This window comes from Lutra lutra, chromosome 17 (genome assembly GCF_902655055.1).
Source record: "Lutra lutra chromosome 17, mLutLut1.2, whole genome shotgun sequence".
NCBI lineage: Eukaryota > Metazoa > Chordata > Mammalia > Carnivora > Mustelidae > Lutra > Lutra lutra.
In genome coordinates this window covers 18,288,658-18,316,578 of record NC_062294.1, presented here as the reverse complement: position 1 = coordinate 18,316,578, position 27,921 = coordinate 18,288,658, and the positions used below count along the sequence as shown (strand labels likewise).

General features: G+C 51.8%; 1 protein-coding gene and 1 long non-coding RNA gene across 9 annotated transcripts; one reads left to right on the top strand and one right to left on the bottom strand.

Annotated features, from left to right (window-relative positions):
* Positions 1-160: 160 nt before the first annotated feature.
* ZDHHC1 (zinc finger DHHC-type containing 1) lies at positions 161-17,997 on the bottom strand. Of its 8 annotated transcripts, none has more exons than XM_047711959.1 (13): positions 17,712-17,995; positions 13,852-13,970; positions 11,738-11,784; positions 10,144-10,386; positions 7,053-7,228; positions 5,392-5,493; positions 4,910-5,034; positions 4,653-4,811; positions 4,255-4,367; positions 1,278-1,360; positions 944-1,037; positions 726-804; positions 161-633 (listed from the first exon to the last, which is right to left on the bottom strand). In XM_047711959.1, exons 3-13 carry the CDS (start codon positions 11,744-11,746, stop codon positions 350-352), a joined length of 1,467 nt encoding a protein of 488 aa, XP_047567915.1. In that variant the 5' UTR covers positions 11,747-11,784; positions 13,852-13,970; positions 17,712-17,995; the 3' UTR covers positions 161-349. The 8 variants fall into 8 exon arrangements, with proteins under 8 accessions (XP_047567915.1, XP_047567916.1, XP_047567914.1 ...); XM_047711960.1 differs by lacking the exon at positions 13,852-13,970 and adding an exon at positions 11,558-11,662; XM_047711958.1 differs by lacking the exon at positions 13,852-13,970.
* On the top strand, positions 15,464-27,881 carry LOC125089631 (uncharacterized). Its single transcript, XR_007124001.1, has 7 exons — positions 15,464-17,100; positions 17,317-17,620; positions 18,474-18,717; positions 19,269-19,425; positions 20,426-20,588; positions 26,839-26,955; positions 27,343-27,881. It is a non-coding gene; the product is annotated as an uncharacterized LOC125089631 (long non-coding RNA).
* The last annotated feature ends 40 nt before the right edge of the window (positions 27,882-27,921 follow it).

Genomic DNA, 27,921 nt, shown 5'->3' with positions numbered 1-27,921 from the left:
AGAGCGCCTTCAGTCCACGTGTACCTTTCTACATGACAATCTGGGTGCTGAGTCAATGTACGAGCCCCTGCCACCCCACCCCTAGGCCTACTGACAATGGTCCAGCTCCAGGATGGCCTGTGGACCTTGCCATTAAGAAAGTATGCAGTAAGTCCACAAAAGCATTAAAAAAAAAATTTTATTGGAGCATGATGGCCGGTGGGGCGGGTATTGCTGAGTCGTGGGGGAAGGGGTCCCATCCGGCCGACAGCAGGGGCTCCTAAAGTGCACTCGGTGCGGCGAGGGTGGGGGTGTTTGCATAGAGTAGCGGCCAGCCGGGATTCTCTCGGCCCTCCTGCCTCTCCTCCGACTAATCCAGGCCGGCCTCCGGGCTGCCCCGAGCCCCGGGCTTGCCGCTGCTCGGGCTCACGAAAACCGCGGGCGCACGCACCTGCAGCGCCAGCCCAGGCTCTCGGTCCCTGCCCCCTGGGGCGGCCAGAGCGGCGCTGCCCAGGCGGGTCTGTGCCACTGGAATCTCGTCCATGGACTCGGCTGATGCCGAGTGGTAGACGCCTGCAGACCCAGCAGCGTGCACTGGGCTGGCGCCGGCGGAATCCGACAAGGAGCTGGAGCTGTGGCCTGGGGCCCGGGGCCCTGCAGGGATGGAGGAAAATGTGAAACTGGGGACTGTGACACTCTCGGGACCCTACCTTTCCTTCCCTCAGAGCTCAGGAAGAGACACTCACCTGGCAGCCTAGGCAGCTGCGATTCAGGGTCCAAGGTCCCAGAGGTTGGCACCTTATACACTCGCCGCTTCCTCTTTTTCTGCAGAGAGAGGGGAGAACTTGAGTCCCCCTTCCCTAGACTTGCACATCCCCCAAAGAAGCAGAGGAGTGGGGCAAATTAGAGGGTTCTTTTCCATCCCCTTCCTCCTGGGTAAGGAGGCCAGCACAGTCCCCCTTACCTGGGGTCGGATCCGGGGGGACAGAGCCCGAGTCTCTGGGGAAGAGGGTGGCAGGGCTTCCACTTGGCCTTGGGTGGCAAAGAACTGGGAAAGACTGAGGGGGAAGAGGAAGGATGATCGCTGGATGGCCACTGTTCCCTCAAATCCCGCCCCACAGGAGGTCCTCAAATAAGCTGCTCTTCCTAGCACACAGGGGCACTGATTTGTCTAAGGGCATGCCAGTCTGGACCCAGACCTATACTTTGGCCTTGGTCTATCCCCTTTCCCCCACCTCAGATGTCCCTGCCATGCCAATGAGAGATGTCCAGGTGGCACATGCCCAGGTCGCACTCACTTGGCATTCACTGTGGCAGGCCTGGCCTGGCCAGGGGGTTCTGGGCGCACATGGCTGAAGGTCCTCATGTAGAACTCCATCTCCTGGGGAAGGTGTGGGTCAGGGAGGCTGGGGGGCCAGGTGTGGATCCAAGGCCTTCTGGGTCCTGAGCCCATCCCATCCTGTATACAATACCCCATCCTATACAGAACACCCCCTTCTCACTGGTCTCTCTGGCAAATCTGCATGCAGAGATCTATGACAATCCTCCAAGCTTTCCAGCTATACTGGGCAAATCCCTCTTGTAGGCCAAGGCTTAAAACACCCATTTCTGGACCTTACCCCTCCCTACCATCTTCTTTACTTCATCTAGTCAAACTCCTCCTCCAGGAAGCCCCCAGCCTCATAGGTTCAATGCACCCAGTCTGCTCTGGCCAAAGTGGGTGGTGGGGAAGAGGCTCTCAGAGTAACCCTCTCCTGTTCCTCTCTCCTCCCAGGGCTCCAGTCTCTGAACTGATTTTTTCCCTGGCTGGGAGACTGGCTAGCCGTTCATATGCCAGAGTGTGGACCCAAGGCTGTGTGCATGGTGGACTGGAGCTAAGTCCTCAAGGTACCAGCCACAATCCTGGCTACCTGGGAGGGTGGGAGGGGGTGCAAGGGGGGCAGTGATGGGACTGGTGGGACAATGGGAGGTCTCCCCCACCTCAAAAGAGGAGGCATTAAGATGTGGAGAAAAAACAGCACCACAGCCCCATCTGGGATCAGGCTTATAGGCAAGTTCTGTGTCTACTTTAATCACTGATCCTCACAGCCACACTGGGAGTGGCAGACCCAACCCCTGAAAGTACAGGGACCTGGGGCCAGGAGGTTACAGAAATGGGCTGGGCTACCATCCAGCACACAGGACGCCCACGAGGATGCAGATGAGGAGACTGAAAGCTAGGAAAAAGCCAACCTGGGTATGGAGGGTGTAGGGCAGAGCCAGGACAATGATGCCCCACCCCCACCGGGTGGGGGAGGGCAACGGGACAGCTGTCGCCTGCTCTGAAGTCGTTTCCATGGAGACCCAGGCGTCCTGACTAATGCAGAGATGACACTGTAACAGCAACACTGTCTCTAAAACAAGCCTATGTTTGGGGGCAACGGCTCCAGAGTAGGGCCCCTCCCTCATTCCTGCTCAGGGTGGGGGTGGGGAGGCTGCCTTCAGGGCCCTGGCAGATCTGGGGGACAGAGCCCAGCTGGTCCCATGCCGGCTGCACAGATACAGAGATTGAGGCCCAGGGTAAGCCTCATCCCCAATCAATGTCCAGGCTAGCCCTTTGAAAAGTAGTGTGTGTGTGGGCGGGGGGTAGGGGGGTGACAGCCTCATCAGAGGACACTAGAAAAGGGGTCAGAGGCCAGCTGTGAGACTGGGGCCTCAAGGCAATGACTAGGACCTTCAGGTAATACTCAAGTCACATCTTTCCTCTTCCCCAGTGTGGACTCAGCACCCCTCCAGGGCCCGGCAGAAAGGGGTAAAGCCTACCCTAGTGCCCCTGGGCTCCAGAAGTGGGTGGGGCAGGAAGGGTGGGAGAAGCAGTTTCTGGATGGTCCCAGAAACCTGAGGGGCCAGGATGAGACAAGAGGCAGGCCCTAGCCAGCTGGGGAAGTTTGAGGGTATACCAGGGTGTGCCCACTCAAACCCCCTTCCCCTCATCACAGCTGTTCCTAGGATCCTCTCACAGAGCCCTTCAAAATGTGCGCATTCAGAATGGTACCTCTTACCTCGGCACTGTCCTCTCTGCAATGGGACAAGCATATCCCTCCTCCCCCTGGGGAGGCCTCTCTCAGGTCACGTGCAGAGGATATTAAACGCCCTTGTTGCTTTTGCTGCCACACCTGACTCCAAGCCTAGGCAGGCAGTGACTACAGGGCAGGGGTCTAGAGCCCTCCAGTCTAAGCATCCTAGGGCAAGTCCTGCCTCAAGGGTACTGATTATGAAGCTTGAGAAAGTCCCTGGCCTATGTTTCTGAGCCTGTCTCCTCTGTGAAGTGGGTATGGAGAAGATGCCCACTCCCAGGATGGCTGCCACTGCACTTAGATGGGTTCAGTGCCAGGCACCAATTTATGTACACGGTGGTGTGGCAGGGGGGCTGCCACCAAAAGTCAGCACTCCCCCAGGCCTCCTACGCCTGGGAGCCTGGCCCACCCCTGTTGGCAATGACAACAGGAGAGGCGGGGTCCCAAGCCTTCTCCCAACCCGCCCACCAGCCTGTGTTTGTGTCTAGTTGCCATGAGGACTTGGGATCCAGAGTTCAGCCTTCCCAGCAAGGCCTGCCTGGGCCCCCTGCCTTCCCAGTCCCTGGGGGCTCCAAGAACTGGACCACCCTCTCCCCCAGCTACTAACCTCAGGAAGCCATGGGGCGTGGGAATGGGGATAGACTGGTCAGGAGCTAGGCTGGAGGGTTCCTGCTTCAGAGTGCAAAGACCTTAACTCTGCCCAAACCCATCTTGTTTAACCCTTCTTGGCCTCAACAGATTCATCTGCAACATGGGTACAGTTACATTACCTGCCTCATGGGCTCTTTTAAATATTAAATAGGGTAGTGGGTACAAGGGCTCAGGGGCATGGGGGTGGGAGGGTATAGAGAACTGATGGCTCCATCCTAGTTACCTATTTGCTAGTCCATCCCTCTCCTTTCCTCAACCCCAAGATGCTCACTTTCAGGCTCCCACATTCCATTACCTCCAATACATGCTTGGAGCCTGCGCAGGAGTGTACATGGGGTCAGGGAAACACAGAGCTCCCTCTGGCTGTGTCCACTCTTGAGCAAGCAGACACATGCTTAGTATAGGCTTGGCCTCGCTCCTATTGCCTCCAGCATCCCCTAATCCAGCTGCGGTTCCAGCTACTTCCCTTTGCCCTGTCTCATCCCTGCTGCTTGCTACACAGCCCACAACCCCTCCCACACCCAGGCCCCAACACCCACCCCCTTAGCCCTCTGAGCCACTTCTATACCTGAATGGGCCGCATCTTGGGGGGACATGACTCGAGCTCCCTGTGGGCCCCCTTTGCCTCCTGTGGCAGGCGATGCTGCACGATGTACTCATAGGTGGTGAGCTTGTGCCACACTGAGGGGGTGAGGAGAGGGCTCAATGCAGTGGAAAGGGGATCCTAGAGTTCAGAAGGTAAGGGAGGGTACCCAGCCCCAGCCTAAAACCACTGTCCCCAAATACACTAACCCATGAAGTGAGACCAAGGCACCACAGAAAGGCAGTACTGAGAAGGCTTCAGGGTTCTACAGCACAGCTGGTACCTCCTTGTGGCCTAGGGACCCCTATCCCCTGTAAGGCAGGTGTAGGTTTAGGGGTGTGTGTGTGTGTGTGTGTGTGAGGGCAGGGGAGGGGGTAACTTACTGAGATAAATGTGGAAGCAGAACAGGTGGCCCAGCAGGGCTGTGGAAAGCAGGCCCAGAAGGATGAGTAGGGCCGCCAGGGCCAGGATGGCAGGAGCCTGCGTCTCCACAGGGGCAGCGGGCAGGAACACAAACCATACATCTGTGTGATTCTTCAGGACTGCAAGGCACAGGCAGACTGCTCATCTGGGGCTATGACCAGTGACCGGAACAGACCCAGGGTTGGAGGGTGAGAGTGGGCCAGGAGCTGGAACTGACCTTCAAAGTGGTGATTGGTGCGCAGCTGCATGGGGTTGACAAAGAACTCCACAAAGACGTAAGTGGCCACCAGCACGAGGAGCAGGACACCCAGTAAGGCAGATGCCACACTGTGTAGAAAGAGCCTGGGCCCAGCCGTGGGCAGCTGTCAGCACCCAGGTGCTCCAGCTGGGTAAGGGCCCAGAACTCAGAAGGGCCCATGGATGGGAGGGGGACCCAGGCCTATAACCCCACAGCCCCAACTCCTCATGCAGTCAAAGGCTTAGGGCAAAGATTAATTTGGGCGGCTGCCCCAGCAGGAAGAAGACCCCAAACCCACCCTCAGCAGTCCCAGGAGGCAACCATCAGGAGCATCACCCTCAGACCAGCCCACGCTAATGCACACCACCCCTGCCCCGCTGCATATGCAGACTCAGGGTCCCTGGCTCACACTCAGACCCATGCATCCCCAGGCAAAGGTGCGGCCTGCGTCTCGCTCTCACCGGTAGTTCCTCTCACCCACGCAGTTGTTGAGCCACTTGCAGTGGTGGTCAAAACCGCATACACACTTGTTGCAGGCGCTGCAGTGCTTGGAGCGAGCGCTCCTGCGGGAAGGGGTGGAAGGGGCACAACGCAGTTGGCTAGCTTTTTCCGCACTTTCCCGCAGACCGCTGGGCAGCGGAGCGGGCGGCAGAGGGACCAGGGACCCAGACACCAGATCTGGAGCAGGTTATCCACCCGGCCCTCCGCTCCACCACGGAGCGTGGCGACAGGTAGCGTGCACGCCCTCTGGCGGCACTGCGAAGCAGAGCACCCACAGGAAGCCTCGCTTCTGAAAGGCCTGGGGACTCCAAGGCAGGAAGGAGTGGTTGAGAGGCTACACTTTCCCACTCTGGGACTGCATACCCGCATGACGGTGGTATGAAATGGAAATGGGGGTTCCTTTCCAAGCAAGGACCCATGAGCCCTGCCAGGAGACGGTGCAGGTCTGGGACCAGGCAACGCTGCTAGGTCCAGGGCGTGCACTGGTTTTTCTGAATTCTCCATTTTTTGAGTCCCTGTTTCCCTGCCAGTCTATAGGAATTTTACTGGCATTCTTCCAGAAAACCTCAGTCTGTCTGGGCTACCCAAAGAGAGCCAAAAGAAGAGGAGCAAGCTGACATCTAGGTGAGCATTTCACCGCAGGGGATGCAAGCCCAAAGGGGTGTGAAGGAGTGAGCTGCAACCCTTTCCCTCAGAACAAAATGGAGTGGGTGGCCACTGCCATAGCATCCACTAAAGAACAATGCACTGACTGGTGCCTAGTGAAGGAAAGGACGATTGAACACCAAACTCTCCGGTGTCTTAATGCCATCAGCTCTTACTCTGTCCTGTGGACACACCCCCTTCAACAGGCTGCTAGATCTCAAGATTAGAACTGTGGAGCTAGCCTTGGACCATACCCCCATCCCCAAACCCCTGCCTGAGGCTGGAAGCTCCAGCTTCCAGCTAGGGAGGGGCCTGGGGAGGCAGTCCAGGACAGCCAAGGGGGTATGGGCTCTGCACGTTCTGACTGCCCTTCCCACTAGCAGTGTGATCTGGAAGAAGTTACTTGGCATCTCTGGGTCTCAGATTCCTCATGCGTAACTGAGGATAACAGTACAGGCTTGGGGGCCAAGCAGGCTGGGTTGTGAATCTGATTCTGCTATCCAACAGCAATATGACCTCAGGCAGGCCTCTCAGCCTTTTGCAGCATTGGGCTCTTCCTCTTCTGTGAGCTGATGAAGACGCTGCCCACCCTGCAGGGTTGTTCAGAAGCACTTAGCACATGGTAAGTACTCAAGCATTAATTCCCCTCCTGCCCCTCTCTGAAAATGCTTGTGAGAATTGGGGGGTGAGGTTTGGGGTTGCTGGCAGAGTTAGTCATTAGGAAAGTCTGTGGCAGTGCCAAATGTTTCCTGTTTTAACTGTTGGAAATGCCATTCCTCATCTTCTGTTTCCAATCTCTTTCTCCACCCAGTTCTCTGTCACTTTATCAAGATTCTTGACTAGGTAAAACACAAGGGTTCTGAGGCATCAGGATAACTCTAAAGCCTTGGGCCTGCCCCTCTCTGCATTGAGTGCCCACTGGCAGTTTCCCGGGGCACACTCACCACCCACACACCCTCAGCCCACACTCACTCACACATCTACGTCGCACAAGTTGCAGTGCAGATCTTCAATGACATGTGCGTGTTGGCTGCGGTTGAAGACGGGCAGTGGCCCTGCATAGCTCTTGTCCCGCACATTGGCATCTGCTGGATCGATGGAGACAGCAGTCAGGTGAACCACGAGGTGGCCGGCAAAGATGGCGCCCATGCACTGGCCCAGCAGGTTAAAGACTCAACTCCGCACTCTGCTGGCTGGAAGGCCCCTCCCCAACTTTCTGGAGCTAGACAACAGCTGGCTCATGTGACTCTCTCTGCCTGTGCCACCTCCTACCTCCAGCCCCACAAGAGCTTTCTTGTCAGACCTCTTCAGCATACCCATGCCCTAGATGGAAGAGAGGAGCCATCTGGTATCAAAGCTCACAAGCCACTGCCTACTGCTGCTGAGGGGCCCAACCACAGGGCTCTGGCCTCACTCCTCCAGGACAGGCACAGGGGCTGGCTGATCTGATCTCAAAATCCAAATGATCTAGTTTCAGATTCTAAATGATGAAGTGAGACTGAAGGAAATTATCCTCTAAGGCCGAGGGACCCAAAATATAAATTCTAATTTTGTTGCTCTTGCTTTCATAGGAAGTCAACTCTGAGAGGGAAGCAGCCATCCTTTCTCAGCAACTGGGCCAGATGGAGAATCACTTGTAAACAGTGTCCCATATACCCAGCACCTCCCCTACTGGAGACCAGCTACTTGGAGACTAGGGCTGAGGGTGCTAAGGTGACCTGACATATTCAGGGCCTGACCAGGGGCAGCATGGCTAATTCTGGAGCTAAAACACAGATCTTCTAGGACCTATCTGCTCAATGACTAGACCAAATTCTGGGGACAAGTATGCTGACAACTTGCTTCAAAGTCTAAATTAGTAAAAATTCGCCAAGAGACTTTACCCAGGCACCCATTCACCATCTATCATACATCCAGTTATCCATCCATCTATCCATCCATCCATCCATTCTCTTGCTAACCAGGCAGACACCTTCCTTCCACCATTTATCCTCCATCCATCCGCAGCCCAACCTCCTTTTTCTTTCTTCCTCCTCCTCCCAGTGGCTAAACTTCCCTACATGTCTGCATGAGCAAGGCTCTGCCCTAAGGTGCTGTACCACAACTGAATTCGAGTCCCACAGACTATCACAACCTCTCTGTCCCTATGGCCCTTGCTGTAGGTCAGGCCTTCACCCCTTCCCTGGGTTATTCCATAGTTTCTTGACTGTTCCTCCTGTCTGTGTGCCCTTGAGCCGGCCCTTCACTTGGTCCAGAAGTGAGCTTTGAATAGCTTAAACCTAAAACCTTGCCTGCTTCAATTTCTACAGTGGCTCTCAATGGCTCTCAAGCTAAAGTTTACTATTCATATCACCAACCTCTACTCCTCACCATTCCAGCCTCTCTTCACACACACGGAATATTTAGCAAACATTTAGCTTCCTGCCTGCTCCAACACTCTTTCCCCTCCCCACCCCTTGGTTCATTCATTCAACTCTTCACTGAGGTCTTTCTCTACACCCAGCCCTAAGGGCAATAGGAAGAGCAAGACAGACTTAGTCCCTCACCCAAAGGAGCCTAAAGTCAGGTGGGACATAATATGTTAATCACATAATAGGTTGATTACAACAAAGGAAGTTCATAGGAATAAGTAACTGTGGCCTCATTTAGTCTGGTGGGATCCAGAAGGCTGCCCTGAGGACATATCACCTCAGCTGAGACCTCGAGAGGAACAGACAAGAGGCAGGCACCTGGTAGGTAACGAAAGGAAAGGCGGGGCTTGGCTGGGTACTGGGAGCAACTGTACTTACTCCCACCATGTGGTTATTATCCTGGCTTCCCAGGTACCCTGGTGGCCAAAACCCAGGTAATCCTGGGTGCTGGGTGTGCCCATTGCAGATCATGGGAGGAATGTTTCATGAAGCATTCTACTTAAGAGCACTGACTAAAGCCTATTAGTCACCTCAGGGAAAGGCCAGTTTTCACAGAGCTGATGGCCCTGGGCCCTAGTGAACCAGGAAGCCCCCCGGTGACATTGCTGGTGTCTGAGGACAACCTTCTCTAGAGTCCTTCTCCATACACCTGTCCTTGTCACTCATCAGCCGACGGCTCTGCAGTTTCCTAACAAAGCACACTTACACTTCTAGCTCACACATTCCAGTGCTCACACGCACACTCCTGCACGTTCCTTGTCCTCTGGGACGCTGGCAGGACTCTTCCTGTCAGACAGAGGACGAGGCCGAGAACCGGTGAGCTGGCAGAAGCTGCTCAGCCTGGTACAGCCGAGAAAGGAGCTGCTGACTCTATGCTCGAAGTTTTGAGGTTCACAGGGATGAACTTGAAAAGGGCCTTCTGGGGCCTTCAGGGGCCATCTCCCAGCTGGGGGGAACTAGCACCCTAGGATGAGGACGATGAGGGGCACATGGCCACCCCGATCTCCCAGCCTTGTAGCCATGTCCCCTGCTCCCAGTTGTGAGTTGTGGCCACAACTGGGGCTGTCATACCAGCAGGCTCAGGCAAGTTTGTGTTTGTTACTGTTCCCAGGAGCCTCCAGGGCATCTTTATCCCTCCTCTTGTCAATTCAACCTCACCCTAAGAGTACGATTTACAGAACCAAGGAGCTCCTAAACAGCCCCCCGGGTACAGCAAAATTATTTGACCCTATATAAAACCACATTTTAAATATACCAGGAAACTTAGTATGTAAAAGAATTCTACCATGACTCTTTTTGAAAAGTCAAAAAGTCTTTTGTAAATGTAATAATTACTCCCTAATTTATCCTCTGTCAAGCTCTGGATATAATTAGCTTTAAGGCTTTCTTCTGTGATCACTCTTGTGGTACCTCAGTTGATGAGGTTCCCAGCTGTGTGGGCTTTAAATGCTCCAAGGCACATTAGGTCCATGTGCTCACCCCATCAGGCCGAGAGGTCAAATAGGGGTTGGAAGCCAGGCTGGCAGGCAGCTGGTCCTCCCGGGCAGTGAAGGGGCCTGCCTACACTCTCGGAGGCTCCAGAGCACAGCCTCTGGCCCCTGCCATGCCCTGTCCGCTGCCCCAGTACTTCCAGATACTACATTTTCCCAAGGATACAGCATAGCCAGCGGGCACCCAGTGGTGAGGCAAGAGGGGAACAAGGACCCCAAAGCCAATGACAGCGAAGAAGAGGTAGAGCAGCCAAGCCACAATCTGGAGCGGGTGAGGGGGCCAGCTCCACCCATTCCGACGGGACCGCTGGCCCTGCAGCTCCGGCGAGGGTCTGCTGGCCTGTGCGGGCGCCGTCCACACACTCTTCTCAGGAGCTGTCTTGTTGGAGGGCTTGTTGCAGATGTTCATCTCCAGAGGAAAAAAAAGTAGAGAGAGCATTAACCTGAGGCCCGGGATGGAGCCCAGAACCCCATGCCTACAGCCAGGTTTCAGCAGGGGAGAGCAGGCTGGGACGTGAAGCCATCTCCCAGCCGGGGGGGAACTAGCGCCCTAGGATGAGGACAACAGTTGGTGGGGGAGGGTGGTAGTGTAGCACTCTTCTCAAAGCCCCAGAGCAAGCTCTGGCCCTGGCCCCCAACAAGACAAGGTAGGAGGGTCCAGGGTTTATTCAGGACACAGTGGGCCGCCTATTACTCGAAGCGCTCCGTCTCCACAGTCATCAAAGTTAAACCCAGTAAGACATGTTGTCATCTGTTAACAGTATCAGGCTGAGGCCAGAGCTGTGAGAACACATGCTGATTCTGTTAGTCATCTCCGTCCTGAGGCCCAAATGCAAGTGTCAGAGAGGGCCCCCTTACTCTTTGCAAGGGCAAACAGGGAGTAGGGTTGCTCAGAAGGGGGTCTGGCCTCTGTCCCGGGGCCAGGACATACTCCCTTTAGGGGCCAGTGGGAGACCCTAAACGATCTCTCCTATGCCTCAGAAGGGCTGCCTGAGACTTCTTAGCTGGAGAGGAGCCAGCATGCAACCGAGAAGGGAGGATCCCTCCTTGCTTCACTCCCAGCAGATGACCATGTTTCTCCAGGTAAATTGGGGCCTGGTGCACTGGGAAAAGGAAGGTGAGCTAACGCTCTTTGACTCACTTGAGATCTCACGGAAGGCAGAGCCTCCTTCAGAGGCCGACCACCAGGTGGCAGCACTCCCCCAGCCTCCAAGTCACCATCCTTCCATCTAAGAGGTGGCCTCGTGGCCAAAATTACAAGCAAGGCAGGCAGGGTGTGCAGTCATTCCAAAAGGAAGAGTCCCACCCCCACTATCTTCTGGGACTGAAGCGGGACTGAGCCTGGGCAAGCAGTGCCACAACTGGGAGAACTCGTGGTGGGAAGGCCAGGAGCAGGGGACAAAACCCAGGTGGCTGGACTCTACTTTTAGAAGGCCATGCCCGTGGGTCAGGAAGTCTGACTATGCAGAAAGTACAGCAAACCCCTCAGCACATCTGCCAAGAACATCTTCCTCATTTCTCAGCCCAACAAAATGTGACTTGACCCTCAGAGCCCAGCCTAAGCATCCAGGAAGCTTTACCTGATGCTCCAAGCAGAGTCATGGGGCTCTCATGCTTAGTCTTTATTGGGCAAGTCACTCCGCCACTCGGAACACTGAGTCATCCCCCTGTTCTGCCAGTTTCTCCTAAGGGTAGCAACAATACTGTGATTCATTCACCCCTATTCCCCACACGCCTTCCCGCAAGCATCTACAACATACCTTGTACATAGTAGGTGCTCAGTAAATGTTTGCTGACTTGAAAACATCTGAAATAAAGGGAGATGTGGGTGCAGAAAATGATGTGGAATCCTAGCCCACACGAGACCACGGCTCACTCTGCCCTCAGTCTGCACAGCCACCATACAGACACCCCTCCTGCCCCAGCGCCCCCACCACTGGCTCTTACCCTGAATGGTGGACATTCGCACTTAGCCACTGCCCTTCATCGCGCCTGAGGCTTAGAGCCTCCTGCAAGTCAAGTCTGGCCTGTTCATCTCTGAGCTAAATGGAGTGGCCTTAGTTTTCTCTCAGGGACTCAAGTGGAATCCCTGGGTCATCTGCTTTGTCTTCAATAAGAAACAGTGAAAAAAATGGTGAATAAAGAGCCCCAGCTTTGGAGGAAACAGATTTAGGTTCAAGTCCTGGCTGAGTGGCTTGAGTTTCTTCATCTGGAAAACGGGGGGAGGGTAGGGATGGCTACCCAGGACTGTGTGTAGATCAGTGACCCTGTAAGAAAAGCCCTAACACATAAATGCTCCCTAAATGACAGATATTGTAATTACCCTTAAAATAGCCCTCTGGCTTGTCCCCATTTCTCCAAAGGGAAGCAGCTGCATCTGATACTCTGTGAGGTTAATTTTCAAAGTGATGGTGTTGGTTGAAGCTGCTTTCTTAAACCAGTGGTCCTAAGGAACATGTTACCATGAGTTCTAGGCCCCTGCATGGTCATTCTAACTATCTCACCTTTGATCAAAGGGACAAAGATAATTAAAAAAAAAAAAAAAACTGGCACCACTTCATTTTCGATGTCCTCAAAGGGCTTGCACCTCAGTTCTCCAGTGACATCATCACCAGGGTAACTACTACAAAGAGAACTACTTCAAATCTCTGCAGCCCTACTCCTTAAGGAAGTTTCTAAAGAAAAAAGCAGAGACACATGGCTGACATGTCCCCACTGCCCAGAGTGGGCAGGCAGTGGCCATAGGCATCCCCCAGTGCTGCTGCCTCCCTGATTACCTGAAGTGGGAGGAGTCACCATCTGAGGCCTTGAGGGTGGCTCTGACTCCAAACCAAGGGACCCTTGGCCCAGGGAGGGTGCTGCTCATATGAGACTGTGGGCACGGGGATGCTGCTACTGGGCCTAAAGCCCTTGCTCTAGTGGCAGCACTCCAGAGCAGACACCCAAGCTGGCACACCACCTGCCCCAAAAACCTGGTACCTTGTGGGGAAATTCTTTGGGCCCGAAGGACTTTGGTTAAAAGGGCTGAGAGGCAGGAGAGAATCCAAGATGGGGCCTCAAGCAGGGATGGAACCGAGTACTGTCACCAGACCCAGGAACTTCTCTGTCCCTTCCCTCTCGGCACTTCTCTAGGAGACCAGACTGACGATGCATGGCTCTGCTCCCGGACAACTTGGCCAGCCTCTGCACTCACACACTGGCCCAGTCAGCACTTTGGGGGCCCAGCCCCCTGAGTGCGCTAAAGATGTAAACACAGATGAGACCAGGCTCCTGCTTTCTGGGGGCCCAGACAGGGCAGTGGGTGAACGGGTCCTGCAAGGGCCAGCCATTCAGTGTAACAGAATACAGGGTGGATGGGGGAAGGGCGGGGGGTGTGCAGGGGATGGAGCCAGAGAGAGAGTTGAGTCCTGAGAAGCTGCAGGGTCAGATTCCATGGGGCCTAGGAGGCCAGGCAAGGAAGCTTGGGTACTACTAAAGAGCCACCAGGAGTCAAAGGAACTTTAAAGCAGGGGAATCACATAAAGGTGGTGGGTGTTTTACAAAATGTCTAGTCCTAGTGGGGAAGAGGGCATGAGCAAGAGGGGAAAGGTGACACCACAATAGGGTGGGCCAGGGAAGGCAGCAGGCTTATGCTTTGGGAGGAATTGGTCAGGAGATGGAAGTCAAGCCACAAGGTCCCTTCGACTACCCAATGCCCCCAGCTGCATCTCTGGTGGGCTGAGAGGTATATATGGGCCTTAGTAAAAGATTTTTCATGTACCTTCTGCAGTCACAGAAGTTAAACTGGTGGAGATGGAGGAACGACAAGAGCGAAGAGGCCCCATGGAGTGTTATGGGCAAAAGTCCCCACCACCTGGATAAGCCAAGAACCCACCTGGCTTCTTAGGTGACTTGGAGGGGGCTGTACAGGCCCCTCCCAGTTCTCCCAGTAAGGTGAAGGTCATTGTCCGGATGACAACAGTCTCTTCCTGTTAACACTCACTTGCTAAAACCCTAAAATAGCATTTTCTTTTTTTTTTTTTTTTTAAAGATTTTATTTATTTATTTGACAGAGAGAAATCACAAGTAGGCAGAGAGGCAGGCAGAGAGAGAGGAGGAAGCAGGCTCCCTGCTGAGCAGAAAGCCAGATGCGGGGCTCGAACCCAGGACCTGGGATCATGACCTGAGCCGAAGGCAGCGGCTTAACCCACTGAGCCACCCAGGCGCCCCTAAAATAGCATTTTCAAAAGAAAGTTAGGTGACCTTAATTTATATGCCTGATTTAAATGAGGGAACTCTTAAAAATAAATAAATAAATAAATAAATAAATAAATAAATAAGGGAACTCTTAACATTTCAAGTCCTCACTATGAACTGAAGAAGAGTTATGTGATTGATCCACCTCCCTCTTGCCCACCTCTGCTCTCACCTCCCCCCCCCCCAAAAAAATTTTTTTTTTGGAAATGCTGTTCTGAGATTCATGAATGGCACCCTCAAAACAACCAGACTGCGGTGAAAAGTCCCAGCCCTGGAGAGGTAGTGGGCAACCCTGCATTCCTGCAAGATGCCTTAGAATTTCAGAAAAGAATCAACTTAATTACTAAAGAGGATCTGTAGGAGGAGGCCACTGAACTGGGAGGGTAGAGTGATGGGGTCAGAGGAGAAGAAACTGGGCTGTTGGGGGGTACTGAGGGCCTGGGAGCCTGAGCCACCAACAGAGAAAGTCAGGTTGGAGCTAGGCAAGAGGACTAGGCCTGCAGACAGAGCCAGGTTCTGGTTCCTGCCCTACCTCTCTCAGATCGGGCAACCCGGAGGCAAATTTCAGACACACCTCTTTGGGTGTCTCCTTTACTCAGCTTTTAAAAAAAGCTAGCTTGGGTTGGAGGGAAGGCACCTGGCTTCAATAGAGCATGCAACTCTTGATCTCAGGTTTGTGAATTCAAGCCCCGTGTTGGGCTCACAAAGAAAAAAAAATTAGCTGGAAGGCAATTTGGCAATGTCTACCAAACTTAAGAACACATACCCTTGGGCCCAGTCATTCCATTTCTAGATATTTATCTTATACATATGGTCACAAAGTACACAAAGAGTCACTGCAGTCTTGTTTGTAATAATAAAGGACAAAAAACAATGTAAACTGACTGTGGGACATCCACACAGTGAAATGCTGTACAACATCAGAACAGGGAAGAATGAAATGACCTTCGATACACAGTGAAGGGGAAAAGCAAGATGTGGGACAGCTAGTTGTAGAGTGTGCTACCAAGTGAGTAAAAACAAAACAGGATAGAGAGATGTTTAAGTTTCCGCTTGCACAGATTCTCTCTGGAAAGAAATGCAAGAAGACAGACACAGGGGCAGCCAGCCTCTGGGCAGAAGAGTTAGTGGCTGGGGTGAGAGAGATTGGCTTTGTGCACCATTTGAAATTTTTTTCTAGCACGTGCATTTAATGCTTTTGAAAAAAAAAATTATGTCAAATAATTGAAGAGTGTCACCTCTTACCCTCCAGGCCCCATTGTGCTGCCATGCGAACCAAATGTGGGCTCCAGAGCCCTGTACCACGCCTGACAAGCAAGGAAATCCCACCTAACGACCATGCAAAAAGAGTGCCCGGTTTTAGTTCAATGCTTTCTCACTCTCCAAAGCAATTCCGAATGGTTCATCTGCAAAGCTGTGAGGAAGGGTCTTGTCAAAGCTGGAACCGGATCACCAGGCAGCACAACAGAGGAGCTGCTGGGCAGGACCTTGGTCCAGTCCTCAGCCAAAGGCCAGCTTAGCTTCCCATGACTCCAGAACCCAAAGGGAAGGTACACACCACGGGATAGTTTTGCTCACAGCCATCTTTGCTTTTTGCTAAGAAAAGCTAGAGGATTTATGGTTGCCACCGGAATGATTTTCCATGGATACTTCTTACCATATTTTCATCTTTTTTCCCCCTGGATCTGCCTTTAAAATAATTTTCACTAAGATTTAACAGATGCCCAATTTCAACCCAAACAGGAGCTGGAGAAAAATGTGGCATGGTGCACACTGTTTTACGATGTGAAAAGTCATTTATAAAAGAAGTTTTGAGGCAAATACTTTGTTTACAAAAATTCCTCACAGGTGCCAGATAAGTCTCCTGCCTTAAAATTCTGGGAAGTGGCACCAGTTTGACTAAAAGATGCACATCATAACAAGGCCCAGAAAATAAACTGGAACTTCAAGCTGTTCTCATAGTCCTCGCCGATCACTGATCTTAGATCTAGCTGGGCTCCTCACAGAAACAACATGCAGAAGTTTGATGCTAGAGCAAGAAAAGCCTGAAACCTCAATCACTCCTGAATTGACATGGTCCAAAAACATTGTCTGTACCGTTCTCCTCCTGAAGCAACCACTGCAAACTGTTTGGGGTTCAAGTGCAGCCAGGGAAAGGGGACAAGAAGGGTGGAGTAACATGGAGTGAAAACAAGGCCACTGAGGAGCCAAGGGTTGTTGATTTTAACCAGGAAATCAACTCACATGATTGTAGGAGCAAGCCCTAAGGAACACCCACCAAGAAACAGTCGTTAAGAACAAAGTTGTGTCAAAACAAAGTAAGAAAAACAGAAGGAAAAAAACAAACAAACCTGGCTAATTAAGCACCAATGTTGCCTTTACTGCAGCTCATGCGATTATCTGTTTACAAACCCATCTCCCACAGCGAACCACCAGTTCCACAAAAGCAGAGACCACCCTTCACCTATCTCTAAATCCAACTCACCTTCAATAAGAAAAATTACAGCATTTCTTACGATCTGTGCAGCCATCAACCTAATCCAAGCCTCCATCATTACTCCCCTATCGTTTCAGTGATAATACTAGCATTTAGAGGGTACTTTTTCAGTGTGGGGGCACTGCTTTAACTGCTTTGACAGAATTCACTTGTAAACCCTCACAACTCAGAGATCTCAGAGACCTCCTCCATCACTGGTCTCCATGGGCTGATCCATCACTTTGTCTCTCATAAACAACATGCAGAACAACATCTCCCTTTCACAGATGAAGACACTGGGTCTCAGAGGGACTAACTTCTAGGAGACACAGCTAGCCTGGCAGAATTAGGATGGCCCTCAACTGACTTAGTGTGTGGTCATAAGGCGCTGCCTACAGCAGCCAGAGGAAGGTGAGCTTTTCAAAATTTCAGACTCCTCCAAACTTTTCAATGGTTTCCTCCTGCTGCTGGGATAAAATTGAAACCCCCATTACACCCTGCAATGCTCCCCTCCCCCTTTCTATTCCTTAATGGTACTTTGCTGTCCCTGGACCTTCGCATTTGCTTTTCCCTCTTCCACAAACACCCTTACCCTACTTACAATGCTGGTTTCTTTTCAACCTTCAGGTCTTTGCTTCAAAGTCACGTTTTACAGCAGACCCTGCCTGACCACCACCCCCGCCCCCTCCATTACATCACCAGAGCACTTATCTCGACCTAAAATCACTTTTGTCTTCTATCTGGCGCCAGCACCCCCCCCCCCCCAAATACTCTGTGGGTTCTGGAGATAGCCGTTTCTTGGAGTCCTCCGTGGCCCGGCGTCTGGCACACAGTAGGCGCTCAACTCAGTTACGTGAACCTGATGAATGCTGGAAGGAAGCCCCGCGCTCTGCCCGGTCCCTGGAGTCCAAGCCACCGGCTCCAGGCCGAGGTGAGCGCAGAGCACGGAGGGGCGGGGGGCAGCCATAACCCTGTGGCTCAGGCCAGACCTCCAGGTGAGGGCGGCGATGGGGGCTCCTCACCTGCGCGTCTCGGAGACCGAGCCAGATTGGCCCTGCCAAGGTCACCCAGTGGTTCAGCCCCCGCGCCTGGACGTCCACCCTCCAGGGCGGCAGCACTTCACACCCTCGCAGCGGATATGATCCCCGGGACCAGACGGCGGCGCAGCCCGGAGCAGAGCCCCATCCTGGGCCGCGCAACGGTGCCTGGGCCAGCAAGTCCCCGGGATCCTGCAGGAGCGGGCTGGTGGTGCGGCCGGGCCAGGCCGCGGCGGGCTGGAACTCTTCAGGCGCTGGGCCCGTTCCCCTGGCAACCGCGCAGGCTACGGCGCCCCACAGCGGCCAAACCGCGCTGCGTTGCTTCGCACGGGCATCGAGCCTGAGGAGGGGCCCATCAGGGACCCCCAGAACCCCAGCTGACCCCTTTCCCCATTCCCTTTCAACTTTTCTCCTCAAAAACCCATCCCCGCCCCCACCCCACCCCGTTCCACAGATGTCTTCTCGAAATCCTAACTTGTCCCCAAAACGACACCCTTCAGTTAGACCACCACTCTCAGGGAGAACTCCCCCCTCCCCCCCAGTCAGCCTGCACACTTTATGAGCATGTGCTGAGCACTGGACATTCCATGGGGAACACTCATGAGATCCCTGCCCTTCAGGGAGATTATTGGGTAAGGGAAAGACAGGTACAGCCAATATGCAGGTTTCCCCATAATATAAAGTGTGAAGTGTAAGAGCAAAATATATAGCACAAAATATCTCCTTTTTGTATTTCTTTTAATCAAGTATATATCCTACTGAAAGCCCCCCTCCTCCAGGCTGGTAGGAAATGCAGTCTTGGTCTCCACTGGGCTCTTCTTAGCCAGGTTATTCCAAGGACTCAGGATCTCCTGCAGCAGCAGTCTGAGAAGTCACGAGCTCTCTCTGATGCTGAGGCCATTGTCCCAATCACAGGACTTCCAGGGTCGGGCTCTGAGGGGCCATGCCTGCTGCCCCAAGATTGACAGGGGCACCTGAGTGGCTCAGTCAGGTAAGCCTCTGTCTCTGGATTTGAGCTCAGGTCATGATCTCAGGGTCTTAGAATCAAGGCCCACATTGGGCTCTGCACTCAGCAGGAATTCTCCTGGAGATTCTCTCCGCCTCTCCTCTCACTCTCTTAAAAAAAAAAAAAATTAATAAATCTTAAAAAAAAAAAAAAAAAGATTGCCAGGGACAGGTGCCTGCTTCCTGGGTCCCAGGGCCTGAAGACTCTCTTTCCTGGACCTGACTTCCCCGAAAGCCAGGGAGCACTGGAAATGGACTCTCCCATGAGCTCAGGCTTTCCCCCACCCCTCAAAAAACAATGAAGAAACTTTGTCTTCTGCCAGCAGTCCTATGCATATCTCCAAGGCCCTAAAATGGTGAGCAGCTAGCTGGCTACCTGCTCATAACAGGTTGGACAGAAAGCATCCCTATGCCTAAAATGTATGAGCCACATGTGTACAGTAAAAGCAACATAACAACTCCTGCTTTGTCAAAAGTCAGTTGTGAGTCATTGTGCAAGTGATTTAATCTCTCTACTATATAAATTCTTGTTTCCAGGCCTGATAAACTCAAACTCGGTGTGGAATAAATATCACTGCTACTCTGGCCTCAGAAATACAAGATAATTTCTCTTGTTAAGATGTCAATCAAGATGACTCTTACCTGGAATTGAAGGACTTTAGGGTCCAACAGAGATGGTGACCCAGAAATCAATGTAGAGGATGAGCCCATTTATGCCCACAGAGAAGGGAGGGAATCTGAGAGTCACAGCCATCTAGGCCCTGGGTCCACCTGCCTCCCAGGCATGTCTCCTGGATGTCCCATGGGCATCTAAATGCAACATATCCCTATATACCCTTTCTGTCTTTGCCACAAAGTTGTTCCTTCGCTCACGCCCTCCAAAGGGCACCACTAACTACCCAGTCTCCTCCTGGTCCTTGCCCATCTAAACCAGATAGTTCCCAAGACTAGGCAGCATGTCCAGTGTCCATTCCTCCCACTCCACTCCAGTCCAGACCACCAGCATTTTACTGCCCTAGCTTCCTAACAACTCCCTGCCTACATCCAGACCATTCTTCTCCCAGCTGCTGGGCTTATCATTCTCTCCATATTTTTTTAAAGATTTTATTTTGGGGGTGCCTGGGTGGCTCAGTTGTTAAGCGTCTGCCTTTGGCTCAGGTAATGATCCAAGGGTCCTGGGATGGAGCTCCGCGTCAGGCTCCCTGCTTGATAGGAAGCCTGCTTCTCCTTCTCCCACTTCCCCTGCTTGTATTCCCTCTCTCGCTGTCTCTCTCTGTCAAATAAATAAAATCTTATAAAAAAAATTTATTTTTAAGTAATCTCTACACCCAACATGGGGCTCTAACTTACAACCCCAAGATCAAGAGTCACATGCTCTATTGACTGAGCCAGCCAGGTTCCCCCTTTCTCTTTATTTGTTAAAGTGGGTTGTAGTCTGAATAATGGCCTCCCAAAGATGTCCACATCCTAATCTCTGAAAGCTATGAATATGTCACTTTACAAGGCAAAAAGGACTTTGATTAAATTAAGGAGATTGAAATGGAGGAGATTATCCAGGATTTTCCAGGTCAGCTCACTGTTGGTCATAGGGCCCTTATGAGAGGGAGGCCCAAGGGTCAGAATGGGAAAAGGTGATGTGATAATGAAAGCAAAGGTCAAAGAGATATGACAACACTGTGCTACTGGCTTTGAAGGTGGAGGAAGAAGCCAGGACCTGAGGAATGCAGACGGCCTCGAAGCTGGAAAGGGCAAGGAAACAGATTGTTCCCGAGAGCCTCCAGAAGGAACAAGCCTGCTGACACCTTGACTTTAGCCCAGTAAGACCCACTTCAAACTTCTGACGTCCAGAACTGTAAGGTAAAAAATGTGTATTAGTTTTAAATATGTGTTGTGGCAACAGCTTATTGTAGCAATAGGAAATTAATACAGTGGGTTTCAAATAGGGTTAAATACACATACAATGAATTAAAACAGGTCTCATTTGAAACAAAAGTCCAAGGGGCAGCTCAGATTCCCTCCATGCCTGTCTGCGTGATTCCAAGCCAGTCTCTCTGAGAAAAGGACTCCCTCTGGCCAAATTGCTTTTCATTTTATTTATTTATTTAATTTTATTAAGCTCTACACCCAATATGGGGCTCAAACTCATGACCTCAAGATCAAGTGTCCATGTCTACCAACTGAACCAGTCATGTACCCTTGGTCAAACTTGCTCTTTAAAAGCACAGGCAGTTTGATCATATTCTTCCAGAGTCTGTCAACATAGTGAGGTCCCCAGTCCAGAACCTGACACCACCCAGGGCATCACCTACTAAAGAAAGCAACACATTGCCCGCTCCCGTAGCAGAGAAACCTTCTCAATATGAAAATAACATCTGATAGGTCTTCTGTGTAAGATACTTCCAGGGGTCCCTTTTGCATTTAGGATGAATTAAAAGACCACAGCATGGCTACCAAGGACTTGAAGAACAAGTTCCTGTCCACCTCCCCAACCCTGTCCTCTCTGAGGATTACGCAGCTCCTGGAACCTATAGCACTTGCTGCCACCCCCAGGCCTTTCCCCACAGGGTTCCCTTTACTTGGAGTGTTGTCTTAGCTCCTCCTGCCCCTTTGGCCAATTTCAATGAAAATGTGAGGCCCACTTTTCTGGAACAGAAGTCAGCCCCTGGGGCAGAACTTGTTCCTGTCTGCAATGGCTTCCCCACAAGGTCTGTCCGCCCAGGGTGGAAGAGCCCAGGCTACAGGGAGAAAAGGCCTAATTGTGGTTTTAAGGGCTTGCACACCCTTGAAGATTAAAAAATCCCCATGCCCTGTGCCAAACCAGCCCATCCTTCCTTAGAGCCATTGTGCACCTGGGCCCCCCCAAGACCTGTCACTCATCCCAGGGCAGGTCCATAGTTTACCAGTTTCAATCCCAGCTCTGCCATCGCCAGCTGGGCAAACTCGTTCACCTCTGTGAGTCTCAATTTGCTCCTTTGGTGAAACGAAGGTAACTAGCTATAACACAAGTGTGATGAGGACTGAAATTGTGCTTGTACTACTAAAGCACATGGAGTGTTCAGCTGGTAGTAGACATCCATACGTATCATCTAGACCTTGCTTGTCTTTCCATCAGGAAGATGATGCTATCCATTTCATCAACTAGTAAAATTAAATTTTAATTGTCAAATTAGCCCGGGTGGGATGTGGCCAGCCATAGCTCTCATTCTCTGGGTCCACTTTGTCTGGGTCACAGTACCCTTTCCAATGAACCCTGGATGAACCGGCCCCTCCACTTGGCTTGTGCCCATGGCCACCAGAATTTCTTGCCCGGGCAAGCTCAGTAGCCTCCAGACTGGTCTTAGTGCTTCCATTGTGGGCTCCCATCCCCCTCAGTCCATTCTCCTCACAACTTGTGGCTGTCAAAAAAAGGTTTTTTTTTTTAAGCCAAACTGATTATTTTACTTCCTACTTACAACCATCATGACCCTCCCTGCTCCCCAGGGAGCAATAGTTCAATATACCATGAAATTAGAATCAAACCCTTCTCCTCACAGTGGCCTCCAAGACCTCCGGTGCCCCCTGGCTCCGGGTAATTCCTACAGCCTCATGGGCCTCCTTTCCCTCAAAGGACCAGGCTCGCAGTCATACTGAGACCTTTTGCACTGATGCTGTTTGCTACCTGGAGCATCACTTCCTCTAGGCTAGCTTTCCCTGACCCTCAGAAGACACTGTTACTCCCATAGCACCATGGGACTCTGGTTTCCATTCTCAGTGGCTCCTGATTATGTACTGATCTGATTAGGGGCTGTCCCTCCAGACAGCCAGAGAGACCCCAAGGGGAGGAATGATGCTTATCTAACTCCTTAGTACAGAGCTTGGAACACAGCAAGTGCTCAATAAATGTTTGCTGAAGAAAGGAAGGGAGGGCAGGAAGATGGAATAAATGAAAAGATAGTTCTTCTTATAGGAGTTCTTTTGTGAAGCCTTTTATAAAGTAAATGATACTTGTTGAATTATTTTTGGTGCAAAAATTGTCTTTCCTATATTATCCCTTCAATGTAGTACATCTATTTTTTTTCTCTATGCCTTGTAAAGATTTTTTTAATTTGCTACATTAAGGACATTTTCCTCCCATTAGTTTTTCCGTGTTAAATGGTTTTTATGACCACTTTGTGCTTTAAGGAAGAAATACTGCTAGGTATTCAGAATATTCTCTCAGCTTCCTTGGTGAGAAGATTCTGGAAGCCTTCCCACTGTTGACTATAACCAGTGCAGCTTGGAACACGATGTCACCCCTCCAGAACTCTCTCAGACCTAGATAAAACTTATTCTGTGTGTCTCGTTGGGGACAAGGTGTTTGGAATCAGCGCCTTATGCAACAGAGCTGCTTGCAGGGCAGTCCCTTGGAGGCAAATGTAATAAAAATCATGATGTGTGAAAAATGTGCCCACAGAGTCCGAGGAACTAAAGATTTTAAAGCTTCTCTGCCAGTGATTCAGTTTTTATTTTATGTTTCTTGGAAAACTGAAGGCTTGTGTCTACCACATGTGTTACCTAAGACGCAGGGGAGGGTGGGGGGTGGTAAAGGGTGTTTTGTGCTGGTGAAAATATCTATGGCCACCTGGTCAAAGCAGTCCTCTTTGTAAATGACCTCCTCTCCCTGGGGCCTGCACATGCTCCCCAGGGAGGGGTATTTTCATCCTGCATGAAATTGCTCTCTTTGCTTGCTCACTTCTATGGGCCATGGTACATGCTTGCAAAGCTGCTGACTGTGGTTACTTGATTTCAGAAATGTGCAGGCCTGAAACACCTGAATTTTTCCTGGAATACTTGAAAGCAAATTATGCGCCCGGAACCTCTCAGGCCTGTTCCCAGCGGAATTTCCTTTGAGTGCTCATATCTCGAAACCTTATGTAACCTGACACAATTATCTGAAAAGGCTCGGAATCCAAAAGAACAGTGTTCTGAGCTAGGAATGAAGGTTGGAGCTGGGAAAGACGTGTCCTCCCCCTGCCCGGGGACTGGGTCATACTTCACTGCGACAATACCCAATTCACATTCCAAAGAAAAATGCTAACCCTCTGACACTGTGACCAGGGGGAGGCTTTGCTTCATCTCTCCAAGCAAGGAATCACTTAACGAGGTGCTCGAGGGACATTACAAAAGCCCTAGACCTGGCCGGTGATTAAAAATATTTCGATAACCACCATGAGCAAGTGGTCTTCCCAGGATGGAAGCCAGAATGGCTTGGGCCCCTTTTGGGGAATATACCCCCCCCCACCAACTCAAAAATCAACCCATTTGAAGAGGTGGCGTCTCACACCAGCAGTTAGCAGTACAAATGGGATATATACGGGGAGTCTGGAATTCTTATTTTCACCAGGTGATGGGTCCAGGTGATTCTGACTCAAGCCCAGCCCAAGACTCCATCTCCCCAGGCCAACCCCCAACTCCAGGGAGAAGGGGGGAATGAGGACACAAACTCTAAGTGCAGACCTAAAATCGGGGCTCCATGAGGAGATGACCCCGCATTCCAGAAAGCCCCTGACCCAAGAAGCTTCCTTTGCCCCTGATTTTGTTTCACTTTCAGAAATCCCCATCCTGCTCACCATTTGCATACCAGCGGTGAGAGACCTCCTAGGAGAACAGGCACCACTCATAGGTGGTTGGCTTTTCAAGGAATTTGCTGGAGAAAATTGTAGGCAAGGCTGTGAACAAAACCCCCCTCCATCTGGTTTCAGTTTATTTAAAAAAACAACGCACACAGGCCTCCCCACCAGCAATCAGAAAACAGCCACAGCTTCCCCAGGGGGGTATTAGCCACCAAGGGTGGGGTGAATTTTATATATGCAGATAAAGTAAATCAGCTAGCCAACAGCAACTAATTTTTGTATCTTTTGCAGTTGTTCTGCCAAAAAAAAAAAAAAAAAAAAGGCCTAAATCAGCCATGATGGAATTATAAAGAAGCAAGTCTTGGAATTTGTTTTAACAACTTGCCTTAATTCTACCATTGGGTGACATGTTTCTAGTCTAGAAGCAAATTTTATTTTTTTTTATTTTTATTTTTTTAAAGATTTTATTTATTTATTCGACAGAGATCACAAGTAGGCAGAGAGGCAGGCAGAGAGAGAGGAGGAAACAGGCTCCCCACCAAGGAGAGAGCCCGATGCGGGGCTCGATCCCAGGACCCTGGGATCATGACCTGAGCCGAAGGCAGAGGCTTTAACCCTCTGAACCACCCAGGCGCCCCTAGAAGCAAATTTTAAAAAAAGGTTGGTAGTCTTTCACCCAGGTATTGCCAGCCCCCTAGGCTGAAGGCCAGGAGGCAGTGTGACCAGATGGTTGGGAGCCTAGCCTCTGGATAGCTGTGTGACCTACGGCACCTCATAACCTCTCTGGGTTTCCTTTCTTTCTTTTTTTTAAAAGGTTTTATTTATTTATTATTTGAGAGAGAGAGCAGGATGGGAGGGGGGAGCAGAGGGAGAGGGACAAGTAGTCTCTGCTCGGAGACACCCACCCTGGGGCTGGATCCCAGGACCCTGGGATCATGACCCCAGCAGAAACCAGGAGTCGGCTGATTAACCTACTTAGCCACCAGGTGCCCCTGGGTTTGTTTTCTCATGTATAGTACCTGCTTCACAGGGACTATATGAGCATAGTAAATAAAATAAGGGACAAGGAAACCACACACAGGACTGGTATATGACAAACACACAGGAAATGTGGCAGAGGGTTACAAATGACTCAAAAACCGCACTGTGGGATCCGAGATAGCCGCTTTCACCTGGAGTCAGCCAAGCACTCCTGGCAGGTGTTCTCAATTGGGCTTGCCTCCCCCCACCCCAGGGCTGGTCTAGAAAACGCTTCTGAGCACATTCTCTTAGTGTTTCCCAAACTCGAGGGCCCTAATCCCCAAATATCTGCCTTCAATCCTGGAGGCAAAAGAAAAGTTCTGAGGAGGGTGCAAGACGGTTTGAAAATGCAAGTGATATCCCAGGCTTCCCCTGCCTCACCCTTCCCCACTAAACAAAGGGCCGGATTTCCAGATGCACAGCCTAGACAGCGTACCTCTGAAAACAGGGATTTCACTTCGTGCCTAGGGCACATGAAGGTGGGTCGGTGATCTCCTGGGTTCCTGTGCCACGGAGCCGTGTTATGTGTCGGAGACGGCTGGCATCCAGGTGCCTCTGGGCTCAGCTCTTGCATATCCACGAGCATCCTGGACTCGCTTAGCCCAAAGCAGACCTCTGCTTCTGTCCCTTGTCTGGATGCCACAACAAGACTCCCAGCCTCCACTCTCCCCTCATCCCTAAATCCATTTCCTGGCAATTGGGACAGGTATCTCATTTGCTCAAGACCATTCCCAGCTCTCCTTTGACCCACAGAATGAAATTTTATGAGGCCGCGTGTGGCAAACGTGGTCCCGCATTAACACAGTTCTCAAGATCCCAGACTTTGGGCTCAAGTACCCCTGAGACTGAAGCGAGAGCTCACGTACACCTGAGCAGAGATGTGTCTGTGGTATTTGGGAAATGGGATGTAGTCCTCTGGTGGCCTTTGATGAGGTCAGGAGGGGGAGCCATGCAGAGCTAGAGTGGGGGTGGGGAGAGAGTAGTAAATTTAAAGAAATGTGGCTGAGGAGAGGGGAGCAGCAAGAACAGTGCTGGAGGGGAGTTGTATGGGATTGAGGTGAAAGACTTTCTCTGTTGCGGCCACCAGTGGAAGAGGCCGGTTCTTGTTATGAACCCAGGACACCCACCACAGGGGGTGGCATCCAGTAGAAACTGAACAAAAGTTTGCTATCTCTGAGGATAGGGGCGATGGGGTCTGGAACCTCAGTGGGGGTACTGGCCATTGCCAGAAAGATGGGCCGCTCTGCCATGTGCTGGAGGGAGGGGTGGTGGGGTGCTGGGAGGGACCAGAGAGCAAGGCAGGGCCTCCTTGGGACTTTGCTGCCCCTGAGCTGCACCACCAAGGGAGGAAGACATGATGAAGGAGTCTTGGCTCCAGGAGCCCCAGTGTGGCCAGGGAACAGAGGGTGAACTCTTGGAGACTGTGACGGCACCCCACGCGTGTTTCTGTTCCCCCATCCTCAAATCCTGCCTTCAGCTTCACTCTATCCCCTCAGAGCCGCGCCCTTCCAGCGAGGCCAGCAGATGGTGCCAGTGAGCTGCGAGACTCACCTGGAGCAGACTGGAGCCAGCCTGCCAGCCCCCCACCAACCAGTGACCCTCTAGAGCCTGGGGTAAGCTAAGGGTTTGCCTCACCAGGTTTCTGACCAAGGGGGAGGAGAGATCATGGGTGGTGGTGGGCAGTGAGGGGGATGTCAGACTGAGGACTCAGGGAGACAATGGGCTGAGGGCTTAGGGGTGGGGTGACTAGGGGGCTCTGATCCTTCTGGTTGCTCTTCATTCCATTGACCCTGTCAGGCCCTGCCTTATCAGTTGGGGCTACTGCCCTCTGCCTCCCTTCCTTTCTCTTCCTTGGAGGCCCCTGCCAGCCCAGACTCCTGGTTCTGGCAGAGGCTGGTTCTCTGCCCCTGGGCAGGCACAAGCTGGCAGCAGGCCTCAGACAGGGTTGGGCCAGCCCCTCCCATCCATGACTGCCTGAACCACCTTCTTTCTACTTCCAGAACTTCTCCACCTGATGAGGGCTAAGGGTTCAGCTGCCAAGGAGGCCACAGAAGACTGCCGCATAGATCCTAGGAAGGAGGCCTGGTCTCTTGGCCTTGGAAGTAGGGTGAATTTGGGTGAGCTGGGTAGGCACATATAAAAATGTGGCAGGTCACCCAGTCCCACAAGACCCAAATCACACAAGACTAATGGTTCTGTCCAAGGTGGCAGAAAATCCCAAAAGATGAGCTGGAAATACCCCCTCCCCATCCTAGCCATCCTATACTCTGCAACCAAAGGCAATTCTCTATACCCCCTCTCAGCAAGTCTTTCTCCCCACCATAGGCTTCCCAATAAGTCAGGATTCTTCATGGTTCCTTCTCAGGACAGTGTAGGATTCTGCTTCTCATTCTGTGTTCTCACTTTGCTGTCCCACTTCCACTTCCCATAGTTTGGGTTCTAGTTCAGCAAGTGCTAAGGACTACCTGTGTGGCCTTGACCTTGAAAACTGCTGGGACCCCCACCCCACTTCCTCCTCTAAATGCCTGTCCAGCTCCCAAGGAAGCCCTTTATACGCCAAGGCCAGACTTTCAATAGGG